This window comes from Oryctolagus cuniculus, chromosome 7, assembly GCF_051225735.1.
Source record: "Oryctolagus cuniculus isolate XC-2025 breed Fujian yellow rabbit chromosome 7, ASM5122573v1, whole genome shotgun sequence".
Lineage (NCBI taxonomy): Eukaryota > Metazoa > Chordata > Mammalia > Lagomorpha > Leporidae > Oryctolagus > Oryctolagus cuniculus.
Window position 1 is genome coordinate 137,651,923 of NC_142873.1, and position 25,059 is coordinate 137,676,981.

General features: G+C 44.0%; 1 protein-coding gene across 1 annotated transcript in view; it reads left to right on the top strand.

Moving 5' to 3' along the window:
* CLSPN (claspin) overlaps positions 1-23,299 on the top strand; it is a 37,978-nt gene extending 14,679 nt beyond the window's left edge. The window contains exons 9-25 of the mRNA XM_002720690.6: positions 1,823-2,014; positions 3,835-4,100; positions 6,061-6,239; positions 6,341-6,405; positions 8,265-8,461; positions 8,798-8,952; positions 9,548-9,774; positions 10,326-10,437; positions 12,342-12,420; positions 12,626-12,729; positions 17,345-17,509; positions 17,616-17,737; positions 17,986-18,113; positions 18,426-18,531; positions 20,130-20,212; positions 20,463-20,621; positions 20,924-23,299. Coding sequence (XP_002720736.4) covers positions 1,823-2,014; positions 3,835-4,100; positions 6,061-6,239; positions 6,341-6,405; positions 8,265-8,461; positions 8,798-8,952; positions 9,548-9,774; positions 10,326-10,437; positions 12,342-12,420; positions 12,626-12,729; positions 17,345-17,509; positions 17,616-17,737; positions 17,986-18,113; positions 18,426-18,531; positions 20,130-20,212; positions 20,463-20,621; positions 20,924-21,034 — 2,450 coding nt within the window. The 3' untranslated portion in view covers positions 21,035-23,299. The remainder of the gene's footprint in view (positions 1-1,822; positions 2,015-3,834; positions 4,101-6,060; positions 6,240-6,340; positions 6,406-8,264; positions 8,462-8,797; positions 8,953-9,547; positions 9,775-10,325; positions 10,438-12,341; positions 12,421-12,625; positions 12,730-17,344; positions 17,510-17,615; positions 17,738-17,985; positions 18,114-18,425; positions 18,532-20,129; positions 20,213-20,462; positions 20,622-20,923) is intronic.
* The last annotated feature ends 1,760 nt before the right edge of the window (positions 23,300-25,059 follow it).

The following is a 25,059-nucleotide window of genomic DNA, read 5'->3' on the forward strand; positions in this document are numbered from 1 at the left end:
TAATAAAGTGTGTGCTCCAGTAGATTGGGATATGAAGGGCTCTAGGAATCTAGTTTTCTCTGTTTATAAATGAAGGTACCTTCTTCCTTGCTATTATTTTGTGTTCTGAGTAATCTTCCTACTCAACCATGTCTTTCATTCTGTTGGCACTAATTTCTGTTCCCTTCTCCCGCCATCACCTGTTGCTTCCACTACAAAATAGGAGGTAAACTTAAAGATTTTGCCTCTTTTTTTTATGAAAATATACCATCCTGTAGGGTTGGGTTTTTGCTTCTATAATATAGGGATTCTGGGTAAAACTTCTTTCAGTTCTCTTTTTATACTGTGACCTTCTAGGAAAAGAAAAATCACATCTAGATGCTAAAGTATGATTTGAGTGCTTTTTTTTTTGTTTGTTTGTTTTTTGTTTTGACAGGCAGAGTGGACAGTGAGAGAGAGAGACAGAGAGAAAGGTCTTCCTTTGCTGTTGGTTCACCCTCCAATGGCCGCCGCAGCCAGCGTGCTGCGGCCGGCGCACCACGCTGATCCAATGGCAGGAGCTAAGTACTTCTCCTGGTCTCCCATGGGGTGCAGGGTCCAAGCGCTTGGGCCATCCTCCACTGCATTCCCTGGCCACAGCAGAGAGCTGGCCTGGAAGAGGGGCAACCGGGACAGAATCCAGCGCCCCAACTGGGACTAGAACCTGGTGTGCCGGCGCCGCAAGGCGGAGGATTAGCCTAGTGAGCCGCGGCGCCGGCTGATTTGAGTGCATTTTTAAAATGAGCCATACTTGTAGTATCTCAGACAGTTCATCATGGAAGAGTTCTAAGCTACAGCAGTGAGAAAGAGGGAAAAGGCTCTATTGCCATTGGACCACTGTACTAACTGCCCCCAGTATGTTCCTATTTGTATACAAGTTGGGTGTGTGATATAGGAGCTACATATAAATTGCATTTCCTTTCTGATTGTACCAATTGTACTAGTTAATAGTTCCACCACAAGACTGTGGAGTTAGATCACTGGGTTGAAGGTCATTTTCTTTTTCCTTTTTTAAATTTGACCTTGCTCATATTAGTAAGATTGTCAATAATGAAATATTCAAAAGAAGGAATTAAAAAACATAACTGAAACCCATGAAGAATTAATTAAATAGTTGAAAATTGTAGGTTTTTTAAAGTTGGTTTAATACCTTTTTTAAAAAATATTTTATTTATTTTATTTGAGAGTTAGAGTTACAGAGAGTGAGAGGGAGAGACAGAGAGAAAGGTCTTCCTTCCGTTGGTTCACTCCCCAAATGGCTGCAACGGCTGGAGCCGTGCCGATCCGAAGCCAGGAGCCAGGCGCCTCTTCCTGGTCTCCCACATGAGTTCAGGGGCCCAAGGACCTGGGTAATCCTCTAGTGCTTTCCCAGGCCACAGCAGAGAGCTGGATCGGAAGAGGAGCAACCAGGACTAGAACCGGCGTCTATATGGGATGCTGGTGCCGCAGGCAGAGGATTAACCCACTGTGCCACGGCGCTGGCCCCTGGTTTAATATCTTTTTTAAAGAGTTGTACATATGGAAAGTTGGGTTATAAATTTCTGTCTTAAAGTCTGATTTTTGAAATTGAGAAAGAAGAGTTGCACAGTTCATTAATTTGGGTTAAATTGTATGCCTTTCATGCAGGCGTTAGTAGCAAAGGGATTTTGGGGTTCTTTTTTTTTTTTTTTTTTTTTCTGTTTGTGTTTCTTTCCTCAACACTGTTGAACTAAAAACATGGTTTATAATTACAAGCTTATAATTAACTGGAATTGTAAAGAGTTTGAGCATGGCAAACTGACAGACTGTTGGTGTTTGGGTTTAGAACTGGAAGCCTTGAAGCAGCGTTTCTGGAAACATGCCAATCCTGCAGCCAAACCCAGGGCTGGTCAGACGGTGAATGTGAACATCATAGTGAAAGATGTGGGCACGGAGGGAAAGGAAGAGCTAAAGGCAGATGTGGTACCTGTGACCTTGGCAGCTGAGAAGCTGGATGGAGCAAGCTACACAAAACCAGGTATTTGAATCTTTATGGCTGTTAAAGATCCTAAAGTGAGAATTCAATGAATTTTTTCCCTTGGAGATGTTAGAGATTGGATAGCAGCGCTTCTGGTGTGCTACACAATGTCTGGCGTGGGTAAGATGACTTTATCAGTATTATTATAAAAAGCAGCCAATACCATAGAAAATGAGGGTGCTTCTAAAAGTTCATGGAGAAGTCATCTTACCTTAAAATTTCATTTTTCCAGACTTTTTGAAGCTCCCCTCATATAAAATAAACAAAAAACCTCAGTCCTCTATCAGAGACAAGTTCTATAACCATTTTGTGTATCTATCCTTAAACTCTCTTCCTTACATGCATTTTTTTAAAGGTTCATTTTATTTATTTGAAAGCAGAGTGGCAGATCTTCCATTCACTTGTTCACTCTCCAAACGGCTGTAACAGCCAGGGCTGGGGCAGGCCAAAGCTAGGAACTCAGAACTCTATCTGGGTCTCCCATGTGTGTTGTCAAGGGTCCAAGTACTTGGACCATCTTCCACTGTTTTCCTAGGTGCATTAGCAGCTAGAGCGGAGGCAGAGCTAAGACTTGAACTGGGGCTTTGATATGGGATGCCAACATCAGAAGTGGTGGCTTAACCTGCTGTGCCACAACCTTGGCCCCAAGAAGTTGCTAATAGTTATCTTTGAGGGGCCAGTGTTGTTGCACAGTGGCTTAAGCTGCTGCCTGTGATGCTGGCATCCCATATGAACAGTGGTTGGAGTCCCTGATGCTCCATGTCCGAACCAGCTCCCTTCTGATGTACCTGGGAAAAGCGGTGGAGGATGGCTCAAGGTGCTTTGGCCTTTGCTAACCAAGTGGGAGACCCAGAAGGAGTTTCAGGCTCCTGGCTTCACCGTAGCCCAGCTCTGCCCTGGCAGTTGCAACCATTTGGGAAGTGAAACAATGGATGGAATATCTGTTTCTCTCTCTCCCTCTTTTTGTGTAGCTCTTTCAAATAAATAAATTTTTTTAAAAGTTTACATAGATAATAAGCGGTAGGGCCAGCAGCTGATCCAGACCACCCAGTTCTAAAGCTCAGTTATACATTACCTTTGAGGCTTCCTTTTAACAGCTGCATACTATTCTACTGAATGAATGCAACACAGCTTGTTTAACCATACTTGTATTGATGGACATGCTGTTTGTTCCAGTTTTTTTTGTTTTTTTGTTTTTTTTTTTTTTTTTTGACAGGCAGAGTGGACAGTGAGAGAGAGAGACAGAGAGAAAGGTCTTCCTTTGCCGTTGGTTCACCCTCCAATGGCCGCTGCGGCCGGCGCACCGCGCTGATCCGATGGCAGGAGCCAGGAGCCAGGTGCTTTTCCTGGTCTCCCATGGGGTGCAGGGCCCAAGCACCTGGGCCATCCTCCACTGCACTCCCTGGCCACAGCAGAGAGCTGGCCTGGAAGAGGGGCAACTGGGACAGAATCCGGCGCCCCGACCGGGACTAGAACCCGGTGTGCCGGCGCCGCTAGGTGGAGGATTAGCCTAGTGAGCTGCGGCGCCGGCCTGTTCCAGTTTTTTTCTAGTAGCCTAGAACCAGATATAGATGGGTATAATCTGGACGCAGAATCCCTTATAGAGGAAGTGGAATCACTGAATCGAATTTTGATAAATATCATCAAAGTAATTTGTCAAAAATGCTATCTTGTTATTTTGATTTGCTTCTCTTTCATTAGAAATGAGGTTAAGCTTATTTTTAATTTGCTTATTAACATGTCTTTATTTTTCTGAAAACTCCCAGTTCATCTCTTTTTCCAGTTTTACTCCTGGATTGTTTCTCTTCCTGTCTGTACAGGTGAAAAGCTTCAGGTGTTGAAAGCTAAGCTTCAAGAGGCAATGAAACTCCGAAGGTTTGAAGAGCGCCAAAAGCGCCAAGCATTATTTAAATTAGATAATGAAGATGGGTTTGAGGAGGAGGAGGAGGAAGAAATGACAGATGAGTCTGAGGAAGATGGAGAAGAGGAGACAGAAGAAGCAGGAAAAGAAAAAGAGAAAGAAGAGGAAGAATTAGAGGAAGAGGAGGAGAAAGAAGAGGAAGAGGAGGAAGAAGGCAATGAGGAGGTTTCTGGGAATTATGTAATCTTGTTACTTAGTCATGATGAATAGGAGAAAGGCGATCCAACTGAAATAAGAGTATAATCAGCATGTTCAGTTGTATAGGAGTTGTTGGTTGGGCCATGGACAAAGGGAGCTGCCTCATATGTGTCTAAGTCTTAGTACATTCATTTCTCTTTTTTCTTAAAAATATTTTATTTATTTATTTGAGAGGTAGAGTTACAGACAGTGACAGGAAGAGACAGAGAGAAAGGTCTTCCATCTGCTAGTTCACTCCCCAAATGGCGACAACAGCTGGAGCTGTGCCGATCCAAAGCCAGGAACCTGGAGCTTCTTCTTGGTCTCCCAAGTGGGTGCAGGGACCCAAGGACTTGGGCCATCTTCTACTGCTTTCCCAGGCCACAGCAGAGAGCTGGAATGGAAGAAGAGCAGCTGGGATTAAAGCCGGTGCCCATATGGGATGACACGCTGCAGGCGGAGGATTAACCTAGTGTGCCACAGGGCCGGCCCCAGTATATTCACTTCTGTCAGCACTATTGGATCCCCACAGTTCATAGAACCATTGTCCTGGCTTCTGCGTGTTAGATTGCATTTAAATATAATGCTAATATTGAAAATGGCTTTATATTAATAGGGACTGCTTATTTAGCTGTATATTCAGATTAAAAAGCAATATTAATTACAAGCATCACATGTTCATCAGAATTTTTTTTTTTTTTTTTTTTTTTTTGACAGGCAGAGTTAGACAGTGAGAGAGAGAAAGGTCTTCCTTCCATTGTTTCACCCCCCAAATGGCCGCCACGGCCCAGGAGCCAGGTGCTTCCTCTTGGTCTCCCATGTGGGTGCAGGGCCCAAGCACTTGGGCCATCCTCCACTGCCTTGGAAAGGCCACAGCAGAGAGATGGACTGGAAGAGGAGCAACCAGGACAGAATCTGGCACCCCAACCAGGACTAGAACCCAGTGTGCTTGCGCCACAGGCAGAGGATTAGCCTAGTGACCCGTGGCACCAGCCAGAATTTTTTTTTAAATTTAATTTTGGCCAGGTTAAGATATGAAATAAATTCCCAGGCAAGCAGAGGCCTTCCTCAGTTAATCTGATTCTTTTTGAGGAAGATATTGGTAGAAGGACCTTTTGCCCTTGTTTGCTAGTATTTTTTTTTTTTTTTTTTTTTTTGGTCAGGCAGAGTGGACAGTGTGAGAGAGAGACAGAGAGAGAAAGGTCTTCCTTTGCCGTTGGTTCACCCTCCAATGGCCGCCGCTGCAGCCGGCGCACCGTGCTGATCGGATGGCAGGAGCCAGGATCCAGATGCTTTTCCTGGTCTCCCATGGGGTGCAGGGCCCAAGCACCTGGGCCATCCTCCACTGCACTCCCTGGCCATAGCAGAGAGCTGGCCTGGAAGAGGGGCAACCGGGACAGAATCCGGCGCCCCGACCGGGACTAGAACCCGGTGTGCCGGCGCCGCAAGGTGGAGGATTAGCCTATTGAGCCACGGCGCCGGCCTCTAGTATTATTTTTTGCCTAGGGAAGGCAAGTGATGTGGTTGTTAGGTATTTTGTTTCTATGTTGAGATCACTTGAAGGAATTGGTTAATACTTGCCCCTGTGAAAAGGAAAAAACAAAGCAATAACTGGACATCATATCACATCTGTGTTGGGTTTGAGGTTAGGACGTAGCCTACTCTCTTAGAGTAATTTTTAACCTGTTATTGCCTCACTCAAATGATAATCCAGTCTTTTTTCATTATGTTTTAACAATTTGGGGAGGATAGAAGGGAAAATAAGTATAAAAGAGCTCTCTAAAAGTGTTAGGGAAAGTATGTAATAGACCGAGTTCCTTCAGGCTTACCTTTGCAGATTTAAGATGTGACCTTTAACCATGCAGCAGTGTTTCTAACTAAACAGTGGGTTTGCTTTTAAATCTTTTGACTTGGATTGTTTTGTTTTTGGCTGTTACGATTGATGAAGATTGAAGAATTTCTTCTTAGTAATGAAGAAATAGAAACCAAAGATGAGAAAGAAATGGATAAAGAAAATAATGAGGGCAGTAGTGAAATTGATAAAGCAGTTGGCCTTCTCTCTGATCCCAAGCCCCTCTCATCAGATTCTACCTTACTCCTATTTAAGGACAGCTCTTTAAAGATGGGGTAAGCAATTCTCTCTAAGGAAATAGGAAATTTACTTGGATTTGTCCTTCTAGGAAGAAGTAGGAACAGATGTTCAAACGATTTACCTTCTTATTTTGTAGTTACTTTCCTTCTGAAGAAAAATCAGAAACAGATGAAAGCTCAAGCAAACAGCCTAGCAAACTAGGTAAGCAGTAACTACCACAGAACCAGACTTTTATTTATCTTCTAGCTTTGATGTTTAAGGATTACAATTCTGTAGGTTTATTTTTTTTTTCTAAGATGTATGTATTTATTTGTTTGAAAGGCAGAGTGACAAAGAAAAGGAGATACAAAGAGAGAGAGCTTCCATCTGCTGGTTCACTCCCCAGATGATTGTAATAGTCAGTTGCTAGGAACTCCATCTGGGTCTCCCACATGGGTGGCAGAGTCCTAAGAATTTGGGCCATCATCCACTATCTCCTAAGGAACAGGAAGCTGGATTGGAAGCACAGAGTAGCTGGGACTGGAACCAGGCACTCCAACAGGGGATGCAAGTGTCCCAAGCCACTGTTTAACCCGCTGTGCCACAGCACTGGCTCCAAGTTTACATTTTTGTAATCTGGTAACTTTTCCCCATCTTACATGTAGCAACTTACATGCACTTTTTTTTTGTAGTGGATCCTGGGCATAATATAGTGGGTCCTTGGTGAGCACATGTTGATTGAGTTAACCCTGAACTATTTCTATATCTAGTTCCAAGGGAGATATCTAGTTGATTGGATAATGAAAGGGGTGCTCAATGGCATTAGTCAGGGTGCGAGAAAGAAAAGAACTTCCAGATATCACTTAGCTCAAAGTAATAAACCCTGATTATATAATGCCACTTTTTAAAAAGATTTATTTTGTTTGAAATGTAGAGTAACAAGAAGAGTGGGGGGGCCGGCGCCGCGGCTCACTAGGCTAATCCTCCACCTAGCGGCGCCGGCACACCGGGTTCTAGTCCCGGTCGGGGCGCCGGATTCTGTCCCGGTTGCCCCTCTTCCAGGCCAGCTCTCTGCTGTGGCCAGGGAGTGCAGTGGAGGATGGCCCAGGTGCTTGGGCCCTGCACCCCATGGGAGACCAGGAAAAGCACCTGGCTCCTGGCTCCTGCCATCCGATCAGCACGGTGCGCCGGCCTCAGCGTGCCGGCCGCGGCGGCCATTGGAGGGTGAACCAACGGCAAAAGGAAGACCTTTCTCTCTGTCTCTCTCTCTCACTGTCCACTCTGCCTGTCAAAAAGAAGAGAGGGGGAAAGACACAGAGATCTTCTATCTACTCATTCACCCCCCAAATGGCCGCAATCGTCAAGGCTGGGTCAGGCGGAAGCCAGGACCCAGGAAATCCATCCAGGTCTCATGTGGGTGGCAATGACCAAAGTACTTGAGACATCTTCCACTGCTTTCCACTGCTTTCCCAGGCGCATTAGCAGGGAGGTGGATCAGATGCAGAGCAGTCAGGACTCAAACCAGCACTCAGAGGATGCCAGTGTCATAACAGCAGCTTAACCTGCTGCACCACGACACTGACCCCCATAATGCCATCTTAGTACAGTCATTTAATTAAAAAAAAAAAAAAAAATTGAGAGCAGAGTGACAGAGAAAGAGGGAGAGACATAGAGATATCTTCCATCTGCTAGTTCACTCCCCAAATGCCTGTAACAGCTGGGGCTGGGCCAGGCCAAAACCAGGAGCCAGGAACTCCATCTGGGTCTTCCATGTGGGTGGCAGGAACCCAAGTGCTTGATCCATCATCTTCTGCCTCCAAGCGCAATAGCAGGAAGCTGGATCAGAAGCAGAGCAGCTGGGACTTGACCTAGCCTTCTGATAGGGGGTACAGGTGTCCTAAGCATTGACTTAAACCACTTCACAACACCCACCCCCATCATTTACTTTTAATGTTTTGGAACATAGAACATGAGGAGTTTGCCTGTGAATTTTACTTCACAGTTTCATTCTCAACTTTTTCCTAAACAAACCCACCTTCTTTCTATAATCACATACTTGAAAGGTATTTCTCTTTCTTTAGAGGAAGATGATTCATGTTCATTGCTGACAAAGGAGAGCAGCCACAATAGCAGCTTTGAGCTGATTGGCTCCACCATTCCATCCTATCAGCCTTGCAACAGACAAACAGGCCGAGGAACCAGCTTTTTTCCTGCAGGAGGATTCCGATCTCCTTCCCCTGGGTTATTTCGGTCTAGTTTGGTCAGCTCAGCTTCTAAGGTAGGTTGGTAATAGTTTTTCTAATCTCCTCCCTTTGCTTCCCACATTGCTAAATAAAGTGTGTTCCAGCCAACCCACTCCTACCACCATGCTCCTGAGCTTATGTGTGTTCAGTTTGAAAAATCCACCCTCTTTGTGTATTAAAAACAAGCTTCATCCAGTGTTCCTACTTCTGGGTGGTATTTTTCTTTGTGCTTCTCTTGGCTATGCATTGTCCTCGACTGCAATTGCCTGGGAGTACTTTCAGTGTTGCAAACAGCAACTTCTGTTGTTTTCATGACACTGAATGACATTTGCAAAATGTTTTGTTATTGTTTGTTTTTGCTTTGGTGCCAGAGTTCAGGGAAGCTGTCTGAGCCTTCACTTCCCATTGAAGATTCCCAGGATCTGTATAACGCCTCCCCAGAGCCTAAGACACTTTTCCTAGGAGCAGGAGACTTCCAGTTCTGTTTAGAAGATGACACTCAGAGCCAACTGTTGGATGCAGATGGGTAGGTAGTTTTGTGTTTCTGTGGGTGGGAATGGTGCTGGGTACTGCTTAATTTTGTTTAAAAATAAAGTGAGCTTCTGTCACTCCATCTGTGCTTTCTCTTCTGAGAAAGAGAAAGAAGGTGTACAGATCATTAGTATTATATTCTACAAGTTTGAACAAAGTCTTCAGAAAATAAAATATAACTAGTTCTTGCTGACTGTCTGATCCCTTAATCACTTCTTTGAACTCCATTGATCTTGTATTGTGACGGCGTTAAATTTCCCCATATCCATCTCTACTACATTATAATTGTTGAGTAAGATTGAGGATTCACAGGCCCCAGCACATTACAGGATGTAACACAGAGCCAGACTCTAGCATTGTGTGAAGTCAAAATCATTCTTTTCATCTGATCTTTTGAATATCGTTTTATTCTTTTTTTTGCATAACTTCCCTCAACCACTTCAGATTAGCATGAGGCTAAGTTTGAATCTTTTGTTTTCCAATTTGAGTTTCAGCTTCTAATTTTGGTGTTGGGAATAAATCCAGAGTTTTTCACCCACGACTTTTCTGCTTCTCTGGAGAATTTCCTACTCTATTCATTGTATTTGTAGGTTCTTAAATGTTAGGAACCACAGGAATCAGTACCAAGCCTTGAAACCTCGGTTGCCATTGGCCAGTATGGATGAGAATGCCATGGATGCCAACATGGATGAACTGTTGGATTTGTGTACTGGGAAGTTTACAACTCAGACTGAAAAACATCTGTCCACAAAGAGTGACAAGAAAGAGAACATGGAAGAACTCCTGAATCTCTGTTCAGGAAAATTCACTTCTCAGGGTAAATATGAAGCAGAGAACGAAGGGTCGCCACAGCCAAATATCTTAAATCAGTGTTCCGGGGGAAAAAGCCCCTTACCCTCATGTGAAAAGTTTACAGAAAGAAAGGCTGTGAGGGAATCTTGCATGTAAACTGAATTCACTGCTGAGTTCCCTGACATTTAGAGCCCTTACTTCCTTAGATTGGTAAATTATCAACTCAAGACTATTAGTTTTGGTCACGTGATATATTATGTACAAGGGCTTAGAACAGTGTCTGGTATGTAACAAATTTCATATAAATATTCTTTCCACCTGTATCCTCCCCTCCCCTGACACACACACCTGCTAGAATTCGATTCTGTGAGACCTGGGATCTTTGTTTTGTTCACTGCTGTATCTGGTGTTTGGCGCAAGCTAAGCACTAAGTTAGGATTTGTTGAATGAATGGACAGAAAGCTCTTTTTGCTAAGCATACCTTAGAATTCTATTGAGCTGGCATGTCATTGGATGGCTGGGAAAAGACGATAAAGCTGTCATTCCTTGGTGACAAATCTTTTCCTTGTGATGTAGATCCCTCCAGCTTGGCTCCATCAGAGTTCAACAAGCAGGAAAAGGAGAGCAGTATGGGTGATCCAATGGAGGAAGCACTTGCTCTTTGCTCAGGCTCTTTCCCGACAGACAGGTGAGTCTCAGATCAGTGGGAACTTGAGAAGGCTTGACCTTTGGATAAAATCTTGGTATTAGGTTCTGGACTTAGCAATAACTATCTTAGAGGTTCCCTATCTTGGCTGGGTCTTGGAGTGGATTTGGACCTCATATTTGCAAAGTAAGGAAACTAAAATACTTTGATGAAAAACAAAAAAAGGGAAGAATAAGTACATGAAATATGCTTGACATCGCTAATTTTTAAGGAAATGCAAATCAAAACCACAATGAGATATTGCCTTATACTTGTTAGAAATGTTGGAGAGGATGTGGAGAAACTGGGAGTCTTGTATATTGTTGGTGAGACTATAAAATGGTTTAACTGCTATGGCAAACAGTATGGTGGTTCTTCTAAAATTACCATATGACCCAGCAATCCCACTTCTTAGTATGTAGCCAAAGAAATGAAAGCAGGAATTGAAACAACTATTTGTATACCTGTGTTCAGACCAGTAGTCAAAATGTGAAAGCTACCTGAGTGTTTGTTTACAGATGAGTGAATAAACAATGTGATATATACATCCTATGAAATATTATTCAGCCACAAAAAGGAAGGAAATGGGGCCTGTGTTGTAGTATAGTAGGTTTAACCTCTGCCTGTGGTGCCAGCATTCCATGTGGGTGCTGGTTCGAGTCCCGGCTACTCTACTTGTGATCCAGCTCCCTGCTAATGGCCTGAGAAAGCAGTGGAGGATGGCCCAAATGCTTGGGCCCCTGCACCCATGTGGGAGACCCTAAGAAAGCTCCTGGCTTCAGATCGGCCCATCTCTGGCAGTTGTAGCCATTTGGAGAGTGAACCAGCAGATGGAAGACCTTTCTCTCTGTCTCTCTCTCTCTCTCTCTGTAACTCTGCCTCTCAAATAGACAAATAAATCTTTAAAAAAATTTTAACTGCATTTAACTAATGATTCTCATAAAAAAAAAAAAGACTTGCAGTTTGGAAAGATGAGAAGAATTCTGAAGATTGCTTATATAACCAAATACATGTATTCAACACTACTGAGCTGCGTACTTAAGAGTGGTTTAGATGCTAAATTGTTTGTTACGTATATTTTACCACAGTTAAATTTTTTTAAAAAAAAAAAAGCATGATATCTTGTTTGTTGTGGGGTTGTTTTTAATTTATGTATTTGAAAGAGTGACAAAAAATACAGAGGCTGATGCTGCGGTGTAGAGGGTAAAGCCACCACCTGCGGTACCAGCATCCTATATGGGTGCTCGTTCGAGTTCTGGCTGTTCCATTTCTCATCCTGCTCTTTTCTATGGCCTGGGAAAGCAGTAGAAGATGGCCCAAGTCCTTGAGCCCCTGCACCCATGTGGGAGACCTGGAGGAAGCTTCTGGCTCCTGGCTTTGGATCAGCACAGCTCCAGCCATTGCAGCCAATTGGGGAGTGAACCAGCAGATGGAAGACCTCTCTCTCTTTGCCTCTTCTTCTCTCTTTGTGTCACTGTGACTTTCAAATAAATAAACTTTTAAAAAAAAAAAGAGTGACATAGAGAGAGACACAGAGATCTTCCATCTGTTGGTTCACTCCCCAGATGGCCACAATAGCCAGGTCTGTGCCAAGCCAAAACCATGAGCCAAGAACCCCATCCTGGTCTCCCATGTGGGTGGCAGAGGCCTAGGTACTTGGGCCATCTTTTGCTGCCTTCCCAAAGCACATTTGAAGGAAGCTGGATTGGAAGCAGAGTAGCCGGGACTCAGGCCTGCACTCCAGCATGGGATGCCCGCATGGCAAGCCACAACTCCACTTGCTGCCCTATAGCACCGGCCCCAGTTTCCTTGAAGAGACTATCAGTGCTAATAAAGTATTTCAGATTCTTCACTTGGCCAACTGCTTATGGCTTGCTTATTTATTGATTCATTTATTTGCATTTTAGGGAAGAAGAAGAAGGTGAAGAGGAAGAATTAGGGGACTTTCAGCTCGTCCCAAATGATAATGAATTTGATAGTGATGAGGTGAGTCTGAAGGGAACAAAGTGATCATTACTGAACTCAGTTGCTACCCTTAGGGGCTTTTGTCTTGGTTGAGTTCTTGAGACTTCTAAGTTTGGCATCTTATCAGAAGCAAATTTGAGATGCCTGGGCAGAAGTTGTAAGTTCTGTTTTCGTTAAGGACAATTTTATTCCACTCAATGTCAGGTGAGATACTGTGATTTTGCAGGATGAACAGAGTGACTCTGGTGACGAAGATCTGGCCCTGGAGGACCATGAAGATGATGATGAAGAAGAACTCTTGAAGCAATCTGAGAAGCTGAAAAGGCAAATGTAGGTATTATGTTTGTTTTTTTTTTTTTTTTTTACTGCAAGAAAGTTTCCCAAATGATTTAGTTATAGCTTGCTACTTTTTTTTTTTAATTAATTAATTTATTTGAAAGGCAGAGTTACAGATAGAGAGGGAGAGACAGGGAGAAAGATCTTCCATCTGCTGGTTCACTCCCCAAATGGCCTCAATGCCTGAGCTGGTCTGATCTGAAACCAGGAGCCAGGAGCTTCTTCCAGGTCTCACAAGTAGGTGGCAGGGGCCCAGGGGCTTTGGCCATCTAATGCTGCTTTCTCAGGTGCATTAGCAGGGAGCTGGATCAGAAATGGAGCAGCCAGGACTTGAACTGGCACCTATATGGGATGTGGGCACTGTAGGTTGATGGCTTAATCTACTGAGCCACAGTGCCAACCCTCAACTTGCTACTAAAGGAAAAAAAAAAAAAATATATATATATATATATATATATTTCCTTATATATTTGTAAGTCAGTATGAGAGAGAGAAAAAGCTTCCAACTGTTGATTGTTTCCCCAAATGGCCACAACAGCCAGAGCTGAGCCAGCCTGAAAACAAGGAGCCCAGAACTCCATCCAGGCCTTCCACATGGGTATCAGAGAATGTTAGCTGCACTGGCATTGCTTCTAGTCTCCTCACTTCCTTGTTATTCTCTATCCTCAAGTGTGGTCTGACTGTTCCCTTGTACTGGGTTCAAGCTACTTAAAATATAACCAGAGATCATCAGAGCTGAGTCATACTCTAGATCCTGGTGATCTAATAGTGACTGGGATTCCTGGCTTTTTTTTCCTGTGAATTAACATCATTCTAGTCTCCTCATCCTAGTCTTGGGCAAATGACTTTTTTAAATTGTTTTAAATGTTTTAGATGTTTATTTTAGTTTTAAAAGAATACAGGAAAATGGCCGGCACCGTGGCTCAATAGGCTAATCCTCTGCCTGCGGCTGGCACAGTGGGTTCTTGTCCCGGTCGAGGCACCGGATTCTGTCCCGGTTGCTCCTCTTCCAGTCCAGCTTTCTGCTGTGGCCCGGGAGTGCAGTAGAGGATGGCTCAAGTACTTGGACCCTGCACCTGCATGGGAGATCAGGAGGAAACACCTGACTCCTGGCTTCGGATCAGCGCAGTGCGCCAGCCGCAGCGCACCAGCCACAGCAGCCATTGGAGGGTGAACCAACGGCAAAAGGAAGACCTTTCTCTCTGTCTCTCTCTCTCTCACTGTCCACTCTGCCTGTCAAAAAAAAAAAAAAAAACAGGAAAATAAAAGTAAAAGTCATCTGTATCCACTATCTAGAATATATGTGAAATTGTTGATGGTGGTTATTTCCTCTTAAGATGTAAAATTTTATTTGAGAGTTAGAGAGGGGCCAGCACTGTGGCATAGCAGATAAATTTACCACCTGTAGTGCCGGCATCCCATATGGGCGCGGGTTCAAGTTCTGCCTGCTCTACTTCAAATCCAGCTCTCTGCAATGGCCTGGGAAAGCAGTAGAAGATGGTCCAAGTCCTTGGGCCCCTGCACCCACATGGGAGATCTGGAAGAAACTCCTGACTCCTGGCTTCGGATCAGTGCAGTTCCGGCCATTGCAGCAAACTGGGGGAGTAAACCAGTGCATGGAAGACCTCTATCTCTTTCTCTACCTCTACCTCTCTATAACTCTGTCTTTCAAGTAAATAAATAAATCTTTTCCAAAAAAAGGGAGGGGGGGCGAGAGAGAGAGTTAGACAAAGACACAGAGAGAGACAGCCTATCTGGTGGTTCACTCCCCAAATGCCCACAACAGTCGGGATTAGGTAAGGCTGAAGCTGGAGTTGGGCACACAATCTGTCTCCCTCAAGGGTGGCAGGAATCAGTTACTTGAGCCATCACTGTTGCCTCCCAGGATCTTCAGTAGCAGGAAACTAGAGTCAGGAGCCAGAACGGGGTATCAAACCCAAGGACTGTGTTATCAGAGCAGGGTCTTAACCCCTAGGCTAAATGTCCACCCTCCTCGTGATGTGTGTTTTTAAGGTGAGAACAAACTTCACATATTTCATATATACAGATTCAGTAACATAGTGATACTTCCTACTTCCTACCCTTCCTCCTGCTTCCTCTCTTAACTTTCACAATGATCTACTTTTAGTTTACTTTATATTCATAAGATTAACCCTACACTAAGTAAACCTCTTGATGTTTTTTAATGCATTTATTTTTATATACTGGAGATTTGTGCAATTTTTATATAAAATTTTGCATCTTGCTTTTTTCCCCATTTTACATGTCTAAAAGCATTTTTATGATGTTAAAAAGTTTCATAAAGATAATTGTAATAGGTACTCAGTTTTACCATTTTATATCATATGTGAATGACATAATTATATGTAGAACATTATATTGATCTCTATTAGATTTATATTGTTGTTTTTAGTCCATCATTCCATTCTGTTAAGATCCATTTTGGATTCTAATATGTCACCTATCAAGTTAACTATCATACCACTTTGGGGCATCCCATATATTTTTCTAAGGCAGTGGTTCTTGTTTTTTTTTTTTTTTTTTTTTTTTTCTTTTAAGATTTATTTATTTAAAAAAGTTTCTTTGGGGGAAAGAAAAAGATTTATTTATTTGGAAGGCAGAGTTACAGAGAGGCAGAAACAGAGAGGTCTTCCATCTTCTAGTTCACTACCCAAATGGCTGCAATGGCTGGAGCTGGGCTGATCTGAAGCCAGGAGCCAGGAACTTCTTCCAGGTCTCCCACGTGGGTGCAGAGGCCCAGGCACTTGGGCCATCTTCCATTGCTTTCCCAGACCATAGCAGAGAGCTGGATTGAAAGTAGATCAGCTGAGTCTCAAACTGCCCCCGTAAGGCAGTGGTTCTTAAACCTTGCTTAATTGTATAGCTCTTGATTAAAATGAAGTCTTTTGAAGAATGACAGCTAAAAGTTGAAGTGCTCAAAGGTGGATAGGGGACAAGCGCTGTTGGGTAAAGGGTAAAACCTGTTGGCTGTTGTACTTTTGATCAAGCTCCCTGCTAATGTGCCTGAGAAAAGTGGCAGAGAATGGCCCAAGTACTTGGGTCCTCACGCCCATATGGGAGACCTGGAAAAAACTCCTGGCTTCTGGCTGCAGCCTAGCCCAGCTCCAACCATTGCAGCCATTTCTGGGAGTGAACCAGTGGATAGAAAATCTCTCTCTCTCTCTCTCTCTTTCTCTCTCCCTCTGTCTCTCCCTTTCTCTCTCTGTTTCTCTGTGACTACCTTTCAAATAAATATATAAATCCTTTTTAAAAAATCAGTTTTCATAAGACTATCAAACTTTTGCTGTTTGTGATAATAAAGGACTTTGAACTTTGAGTGACAGCAAATTTGTTTTCAAGAGGAGCTAAAGTCACAAAAATAATTGGTGTTTTTTTTTAAAAAAATTGTTAATTTATATATTTCATTTATTTGAAAGGCAGATAGAGAAATATCTTCCATCTCTGGTTCACGCCCCAAATGACCACAACAGTCAGATGTGGGCCAGGCCTAACCCAGGACCAGGAACTCCATCTTGGTCTCCCACATGGATGGCAGGGGCCCATCCATCATCCGTTGTCTTCCCAGGCCCATTAGCAGGGAGCTGGATCAGAAGTGGAGCAGCTGAAATTCTTACTGATGCTACAGTATAGGACACTGGCATTGCAAGTGGCCATTTAACCTGCTGTACCACAACACCAGCCCCCTAGTGGTAGTTTTGATTACCAAGCGCTCTGAGCTACAGTCTTGCCAATAATTTGGGAGTAGGAGGTGGGGAGCAAGATTTAATGGGCTATAAGAAGATCCCATTCTGTTATAATCTTTCTATACGTTGCCATCTTTAATCTGTCTCCTAAATTTGGTATGCTTGAATGCAAAACAGGAGTTTGAATTTTCCAGCAAGTGTTCCTAAAAATGTAGAAGAGATTAAAACTTTTTTGCTTTAGAATCATCCAGCCAAGATTGAATGTGGGTTCTGCTACCTTCTTGTGTAACCTTGGACAAATTGCTTACTCTCTCTGAGCCTCAGCTTCTTTAACTGTACAATTAAGGGAATAATTGTACCTACTCCTAAGATACTGTGGTAATGCCTATAAAGCACAATTATTGGCATATGGTGTGTATTAAGTGATCAACTTTTAAATATTTAAAAATGATTTCATTTATTTACTTGAAGGAGAGAGAGGAAAAAAGAGAAAGATACCTCCCACCTGCTAGTTCACTCCCCAAATGCCCATAACATCTAGAGCTGAGCCAGGCCAAAACCAGGAGCCTAGAATGAATCCAGGTCTTCCGTGTGGGTGGCAGAAACCAACCACTTGAACTGTCACCTGATGCCCTGAAAGTGTGCATTAGCAGTAAGCTGGAACTGGGAGCAGAGCCAGGAGTTAAACCTAGGCACTATAATATGTGAAGCAGACTCTCCAAGCAGAGTCTTAACCACTGTACCAAAAGCTTACCCTTGAAAAAAAATGATTTAAATATTATTAAAATGTATTTGTAAATTTAAGTGCATTATTGTTATTAGAACTCTTCTGTTTTTCTCATTGTGTTCATATTATATGTGTATATTCATTGTTATGTTTTCTAATCTTTAAAATTGCTTCCTAGGAGATTAAAGAAATACCTGGAGGACGAGGCAGAGGTGTCAGGAAGTGACGTGGGAAGTGAAGACGAGTATGATGGGGAAGAAATTGATGAATATGAAGAGGACGTAATTGATGAAGTACTTCCTTCTGATGAGGAGCTGCAGAGTCAAATCAAGAAAATACACATGTCAGTATCTCAGCAGACCCTTCTAAATAGTAGAGCACATGTTAAGGTGGGCCTTACGGCACGTGGAGTCATCCTGGTTTTGGACACCTGATTTCTCCCGTTTTAGGAAAACCATGTTGGATGATGATAAGCGACAGCTACGTTTATACCAAGAGCGGTACCTTGCTGATGGTGATCTGCATAGCGACGGGCCTGGGCGAATGAGGAAATTCCGATGGAAAAACATAGGTATCTTGACTGTTGCTTTTAGATGCACACACCTTTTAATGCACATATTTGTCCAGTTGAAGATGATAAATGGAAATCAAAATGATAACAGGCTTTGTGGAGGTCCTGGCTGTAGCCATTGTTTTCTGTTACTGGGCAGGAAAATGTTGTCAATCTACAGCGAATGATAAGGGTTTATTTTGTGTCTGTCCCAGTATTCTCTCCTGTGGTAATTTCAGAATGCTAATAGACTTAACTCTTGGCTTTAGATGATGCTTCCCAGATGGACCTGTTCCACAGAGACTCTGATGATGATCAGATTGAAGAACAGCTTGACGAGACAGAAGCCAGATGGAGGAAGGAGCGAATTGAACGAGAGCAGTGGCTTCGGGACCAGGTAAGAAGTCTGCAAGAAGATCACCTATGCTGCACCTACTTTGTGAGAACAAGAGGACCTGGCCACTTGTTTGTATTAATAGTTGCCTGTCCCTTTTACTCCTTGAGTATTTCTTTGTGCTTTGAGAAGATTATCATGGGTAAAATTCGCTTCAGGTTTGTTTGTCCAAAATCAATTTTTTTGTCTTAAGCAATAAAGGTTGTAAAAGGACAACAAACTAACCAGGTATCCCAGGCCCACAACCAGGTCTATGCTAACTATATAGGAAAGCTGTAGGTTTTTCTGTTAATGCTGTATGATTTTTATTTTCAGGCACAGCAGGGGAAAATTACAACTGAAGAAGAGGAAGAAATTGGAGAAGACAGTCAGTTTATGATGCTAGCCAAGAAGGTTACAGCCAAAGCACTGCAGAAGAATGGTGAGCTCTTGGTTCTGTTCAGGGGTCAGCCCCTGGATTTTTAGTGCTGGAGACTCAGAGGCGACTCCAACCTTTAGGGGTGGGTGCAACTTAATCATTAGCTTGTGTCTATAACTGTCCCGCAGAAGTGGGGAGAGAAGTGTGCTGAGATCTTAAACTACTGGACAGTAGAGGTTACATGGGTGAATATATGTAGCTTCTTTTGCTATTTATGTTCTTAGGCTTAGAGTAGTAAGTTCTGGCCTTTCTATTTAGTTGACCAGCATTATATATCTTAAGTATTTTTTTTTAAGATTTATTTATTTATTCGAAAGTCAGAGTTACACAGAGGGAAGAGAGGCAGAGAGAGAGAGAGGTCTTCCATCTGCTGGTTCACTCCCCAGTTGGCCTCAATGGCCAGAGCTGTGCCGATCTGAAGCCAGGAGCTTCTTTCGGGTCTCCCACGTGGGTGCAGGAGTACAAGGACTTGGGCCATCTTCTATTGCTTTCTCAGGCCATAGCATGGAGCTGGATCAGAAGTGGGGTAGCCGGGACTCGAACCAGTGCCTGTATGGGATGTCGGCACTGCAGGCGGCAGCTTTACCCGCTACACCACAGTGCAAGTCCCATATATCTTAAGTATTAAAACCAGGATTTGAACCCAGGTATATTTAACTTCAGAAATAAAGCTCTTAACTCACTCCTACCTGTCTTGTTCTTGGTTTTTCTTAAACTATTACTGTAAATGACTCATCAGTAAGTTCAACTTTAGTTGTATTCTTTTTAAAGATTTATTTATCTGAAAGGCAGAGAGAGATCATCCATCTGCTGGTTCACTCCTCAAATGGCTGCAATGGCCAGGGTTAGGCCAGGCCAAAGCCAGGAGCCCAGAATGCCTTCAGGTCTCCCATGTGGGTGCAGGGACCCAAGGGCTTGGGCTGTCTTCCTCTGCTTTCCCAGGTATATTAGCAGGAAGCTGAATCAGAACTAGAGCAACCAGAACTCAAACACACCCATTTTGGATACTGGTTTTGCAGGCAACAGCTTAACCTGATGCACCACAACACCAGCTCTTAGTTGTCAGTCTTCATTTTTTTCTTTTCTTTCTTTTTTTTTTTTAGAGATTTGTTTTTTTATTTATTTGAGAGGTAGAGTTACAGACAGTGAGAGGAGGAGACAGAGAGAAAGGTCTTCCTTCCATTGGTTCACTCTCCAAATGGTCTCAACAGCTGGAGCTGTGCCGATCTGAAGCCAGGAGCCAGGTGCTTCCCCCAAGTCTCCCATGCAGGTGCAGGGGCCCAAGCACTTGGGCCATCTTCTACTGCTTTCCCAGGCCACAGCAGTGAGCTGGATTGGAAGAGGAGCAGCTAGGACTAGAACTGGCGCTATATGGGATGCCAGTGCCGCAGGCGGAGGATTAACCTAGCACACCACAGCGCTGGCCCCAAGTTGTCTGTCTGCTTGAAGCCACTTATTATAGCTTCAGAGTCACCATTATAAAATACTCAATCCCTATGGCTTTAGCTTACTGGTTTAACTGTAAGATTTCTTAGCTTCGTTAGATTTAAAAGCAATTCTACCCAGCTTTGCACAGAACAGGTCTGTTTTTTCCTTTCCAGCCAATCGTCCTGTGGTTATTCAGGAATCAAAGTCTCTTCTCAGAAACCCTTTTGAAGCCATCACAGCAGGAAGCGCTCACCAGGTTGGTTGGGGACCTTGTTAGGCTGCTGTCATGGTCTACAGGCTGTAAGGGCCCAGATCAAGGTAAAGAACCTGTCTGTTATTAGAGGAGGGAGGAGGCTGAAGGAGAGGGAAGGAGATGGCAAAGGAGCTATGTCTGACTTGAGTAGGTGAGAACATGTCCCCCCATACCTGTGGGGAGGCAGGAGGGACTGACTTCATTCTTCCCTTAGCGCTTGGTGTTTGATACCAGATGACTCTTCTTTCCTCAGCGGAAGACAGGGTCCCTGCTAAACCAGCCCAAAGCTGTGCTTCAGAAACTGGCTGCCCTCTCTGACCTCAACCCCAGTGCCCCGCGAAATTCAAGAAACTTTGTTTTTCATACACTTTCTCCCGTCAAAGCTGAGACAAAGGAGTCCTCTAAACCTCAGGTGGGCAGTTTAAGAATTGTTATGGTGATTTCCCAAAGTGAAATTTGTTGATTTATTTATGTGATTGAAAAAACAAAGATTCTGGCTTAACAGTTTATGCTACAGTGCTAATCCTGTACTCTCGCATGAGGTGCAAGGGAATAATTACCTTGTAGGTAATCAGCTTTGAAACTTGCCTGAAAAGTTTGCATGTAGTCTTCCTGTTATCATCCATGACTTAAGTGAGTTGCTTAAGAACCAGTTGAAGGTAAGTACTCCTCTGAGGGTCCTGAGCTGACCCTGACTCCCCCTCTGCTCTCTAGGTGAGGAAAAGGGGTCCAGCTTTGATGACATCGCCTTCACCTAAACGCCTCAAAACAGATGACAGCACTTCAGGACCAAAGCGGAGCATCTTCAAATACTTGGAAAGCTAACAGCGTCGGGGGCGCCAGCTTCCTTGTTGAGACTGCTTTGAGAAGGTTCTGGAACTGAGGGTTGGAATCTGTGCTCTCACTGCTGATCTCGCCTTCCTTCCCACCCAGTGTGCTGAGATTATCGACAGAGATCCCAGTTCTTTCTACTGCACAGCTCTAATCCTTTCCCAACAGTAGCTCCTGGATTGGCTACCAATTTTAATTCCACAATGGATGGATTACTTCAGTGAAGTGAAGTCTCTCTTCCTCCATTAAACATTTGACATTTTATCCTAACAACTCCCGGGGGTAATAATACCTCTTTGTGATGGAGCTGTTTGGAGGAGGAGGAAGAAGGAAAACTGTGGCGTTATAGAAAGCAGTGAAAGTCAGAACCAGAATGACTCCAAACCCATAAGACCCCTACCACAGAACCAGGACTCTTGACAGAGGAACTTCTCAGATGAAAGACTAGGAACCAGCAGGTGGGCTATTAAGTAGTCTGGCCCCTTCCATTTGCCTGTATGCTTCTTCCCAAGGCAGCTGCAACTTTGTAGTTAACTCTTGCTACCTTTTTAACAAGGACTTTAACTGGGAACCAAGTCAGAAAGACCTTGGCCCAAATTTTCTGGAGTGTGGGGATGAACATAAAGGATCACACCTTGTGTCTGTCCACATGGGATGGTCCCTTGGGCAGAGACCTTTCCTGGGACTAAATTTTGAAACACTTGCTCAAAGCCTTCCTTCCTCCAGCTCATAAGAAGAAATACAGCCGTTATTTATTGTGTTCTCTTAGATTGAGCATGTTGCCCTGACCAATCAGACGACATGTCAATATTTTATTACTGATTTTGAGAGAAGACCACCATGGAGTTTAATAAAAATACTGTTGAAGATCATTACCATTGCTCCCCATTTTCCCTGACTACCAAGGAGCTCTCAGAACTTTAGGCAAATTTTTCTTTCCCAGAACTGAGCATCAGAAACCTTTCCATGTGGATGCTGGATTTTTGATGTCAAGACATTGGGGGATGAGGAATTCCATGGAAATGAGGGTGTAGATTTTCTGTGATTTTTTTTCTGATACGCAAGATGCGGACTTTGACAGAACTCATGGTTGTATATTTGTAATCTTGTAACGGGGACTATGTGTATAAAGATGTTTTAATAAGTATGTAGTTTTTTCAATAAATATCCATGGCTTGAAGGCAGCGTTTGCTGTCCAGGTTGAGTGCTGAATCTCAGGGCAGCAAGTGTTCCTCTCCGGGAAGCCGTCTGGGCCTGGAGCGAGAGATTGTACTGCAGTTGTCCTCTGAGTGGCCTCTCAGCCCCAGCAAATTGATGGGATTAACTTACTGGCTGATTTGGCTTCCGGTAGGTGAGGAGCAGGGTTTACATAGAGGGTTAGAAATGTCTCCCTTTTTGCTTCTCCACGTGCCTTTTTGGGGAGAGGTGAAGAAGAGGATTGGAATTGACTGCCCAGGATCAGTGCCTGAGAAGTCTGAGAAGCACATGGTTGCCGTGGGAGTCTCCAGGAAATAAGCACTCTTTAGAGAAAGAAAAGTTAAGTCTTCAACTCAGGACTGCTTTTCATACTGCCATGAAAGCTGCCATTGGGCAAACTAAGCTTTGACCTTGGTAACTGGACCAAAATGGAGAGTTCTGAACGGACCCACATGTCCTTTACTCAGAAGCGCCGAGTCAGCAGCACCAGCAGCAGCAGCCGACACAGTGAGAACCCCAGGGCCTGGTGCTGTGGCTCCTGGTAGGACTTAGCTCCACTAGCTTGAAAATTACATACTCGGTGGGCCTGGGGACTGGAGTGCACACTCTCGCTTCTTTTGCTTCCTCCTTAATCCACACACTGAGGTAGGGACACATGGCGTTGCCCTCATGTAAACAGGCCCCTTACCTACTCTGCAGCTGCATAGGCCACATCAGGATCTGCTCTACAAACCGTCAGGCCACGTTTACCACGGTTTCGGAGACAAGGTGCTGAGCTCTCTGCAGGGTCCCTCAGCTCAACTGCGGCTCTATAGACTTCTCTGCACTTTGAGAATTCCTAACCATCAGGCTGGAAGACCTTTAGAGGCTGTTTTTGGTTTGAGTTCCTAAAGGATGTCTAAGAACTCTTAGGGCTTCTTGTCCGGGGACTTGTGCACTAAGGATATGGGAGAGCATTTGTGGATCCTCCTTGGATCAATCCAGCCTGGAATGTAGCGGTGCCCAGTAAAGGTTGAATAAATAATGCCATTCCCTTTAGGGTGTTTATGTCTGCAGAATAACGATAATGATTCGTGCCTGTTTCTGAGTTGTAATGTGTTATGTCAAATGTTATATACAGGTGTAAGAAATTGCTGGTTTCAGAGTTCCATCGTATGGTGTTGTCCACTCCTTAAAGGCCCTTTGTTTCACAAATATCTCAAACTTCATGCCTTCCTGAGAAACCTGCTCTTCCTCCTCCTGTGTTTTCCGTTTCAGTGAAAGGTTCCATCGCATACCCTGGCCCTCACGCTGGAAACCCAAAGAGCGTCCGTGATACCTCCTTGCCTACTCCCATAATCACACAGTCTCCAAGTCCTGTTACTTGTGGTTCTAAGTTGTATCTTGAAACACCTGTCTCTCAGCTCCTTAGCCTCTCAGTCTCCTATGTGGGCGCAGGAGCCCAAGGACTCCTCTTTCGTGGGTACTGCAGTAGCCACTTGATCTCCCTGCTCTTGTTTTTGCTTCCACAGCAGCCAGAGGGAGACCTTTGTTTAACATAATTGGGAGGATGCCACTCCCTTGCAGTATCTTCCATAGTACTCAGAATAAAATCAAACTCCTTGTGACCTACAAGGCGGTGCTGACAGCTCTGCCTCCAGCCTGCTATCTGTTTTCCTATTTCATTACACTTGGCCTCAGAACCTCTTTTTTCTTTTTATTTATTTGTTTGAAAGGCAGAGTTACAGAGAGGGGAGGAGAGACAAAGATCTTCCATCCACTGGTTCATTCACCAAATGACCACAACAGCTGGAGCTCTGAAGCCAGGAGCTTCATCTGTACCACATGGGTCCAAGCACATTAGCAGGGAACTGGATCAGAAGAGGAGCAGCCAGGACAACGAACCAACACCCATATGCAGTGTTGGCACTGCAGGTGGCAGCTTAACCTGCTGTATCACAGGTTGGGTCCCAACTCAGGGCCTCTTAAAGTATCCTTCCAGGGGCTGTGGCGCAGCAGGTTAACACCTGGCCTGAAGCACGCGCCAGTTCTAGTCCTGGCTGCTCCTCTTCCAATCCAGCTCTCTGCTATAGCCTGGGAAAGTAGTAGAAGATGGCCCAAGTCCTTGGGTTCCTGCACCCACATGGGAGACCGAGAGGAAGCTCCTGGCGCCTGGCTCCGGATCAGCGCAGCTCTGGCCATTTCGGCTATCTGGGGAGTGAACATTCGGATGGAAGACCTCTCCTCTCTCCGACTTTAAAATAAATAAGTCTTTTTTTTTTTTTAAGAAAAGTGTCCTTCTATTTTCCTGGAATCCTCTCACCAACCTCCCTCTTTGTCTATTATTTAATTTTTGAGATATCTTAAAACTAACTTCCTTAGAGATGCTTTCTTTGACTGTTACCACCATTTCTTAATTAGTCAACCTCTGTTAACTCTTAGGTCTTTTATCAGTTTGCCACCTGAATGTTAATGTCTGCCTTCCCCATTAGACCATAAGCTCTGAAAACAGACCATATCTATTTTGTTTTTAAAATATATGCTTTGAGGGCTGGCACTGGCATAGAAAGTTAAGCCTCTTCCCATGTGGGTGCCAGTTTGAGTCCTGGCTGCTCCACTTCCCATCCAGCTCCCTGCTAATGTACCTGGGAATGCAGTGGAAGATGGCTTAAGTGCTTGGGCCCCTGAATCATGTGGGAGACCCCAAAGATGCTGCTGGCTCCTGACTTTAGCCTGGCCCAGCCCAGTCCTGACTGTTGTTGCAATTTGAGGAGTGAACTAGTGGATGGAAGATCTCATTCTCTTTTCTTTCTCTCTATATCTGCCTTTCAAATAAATAAATA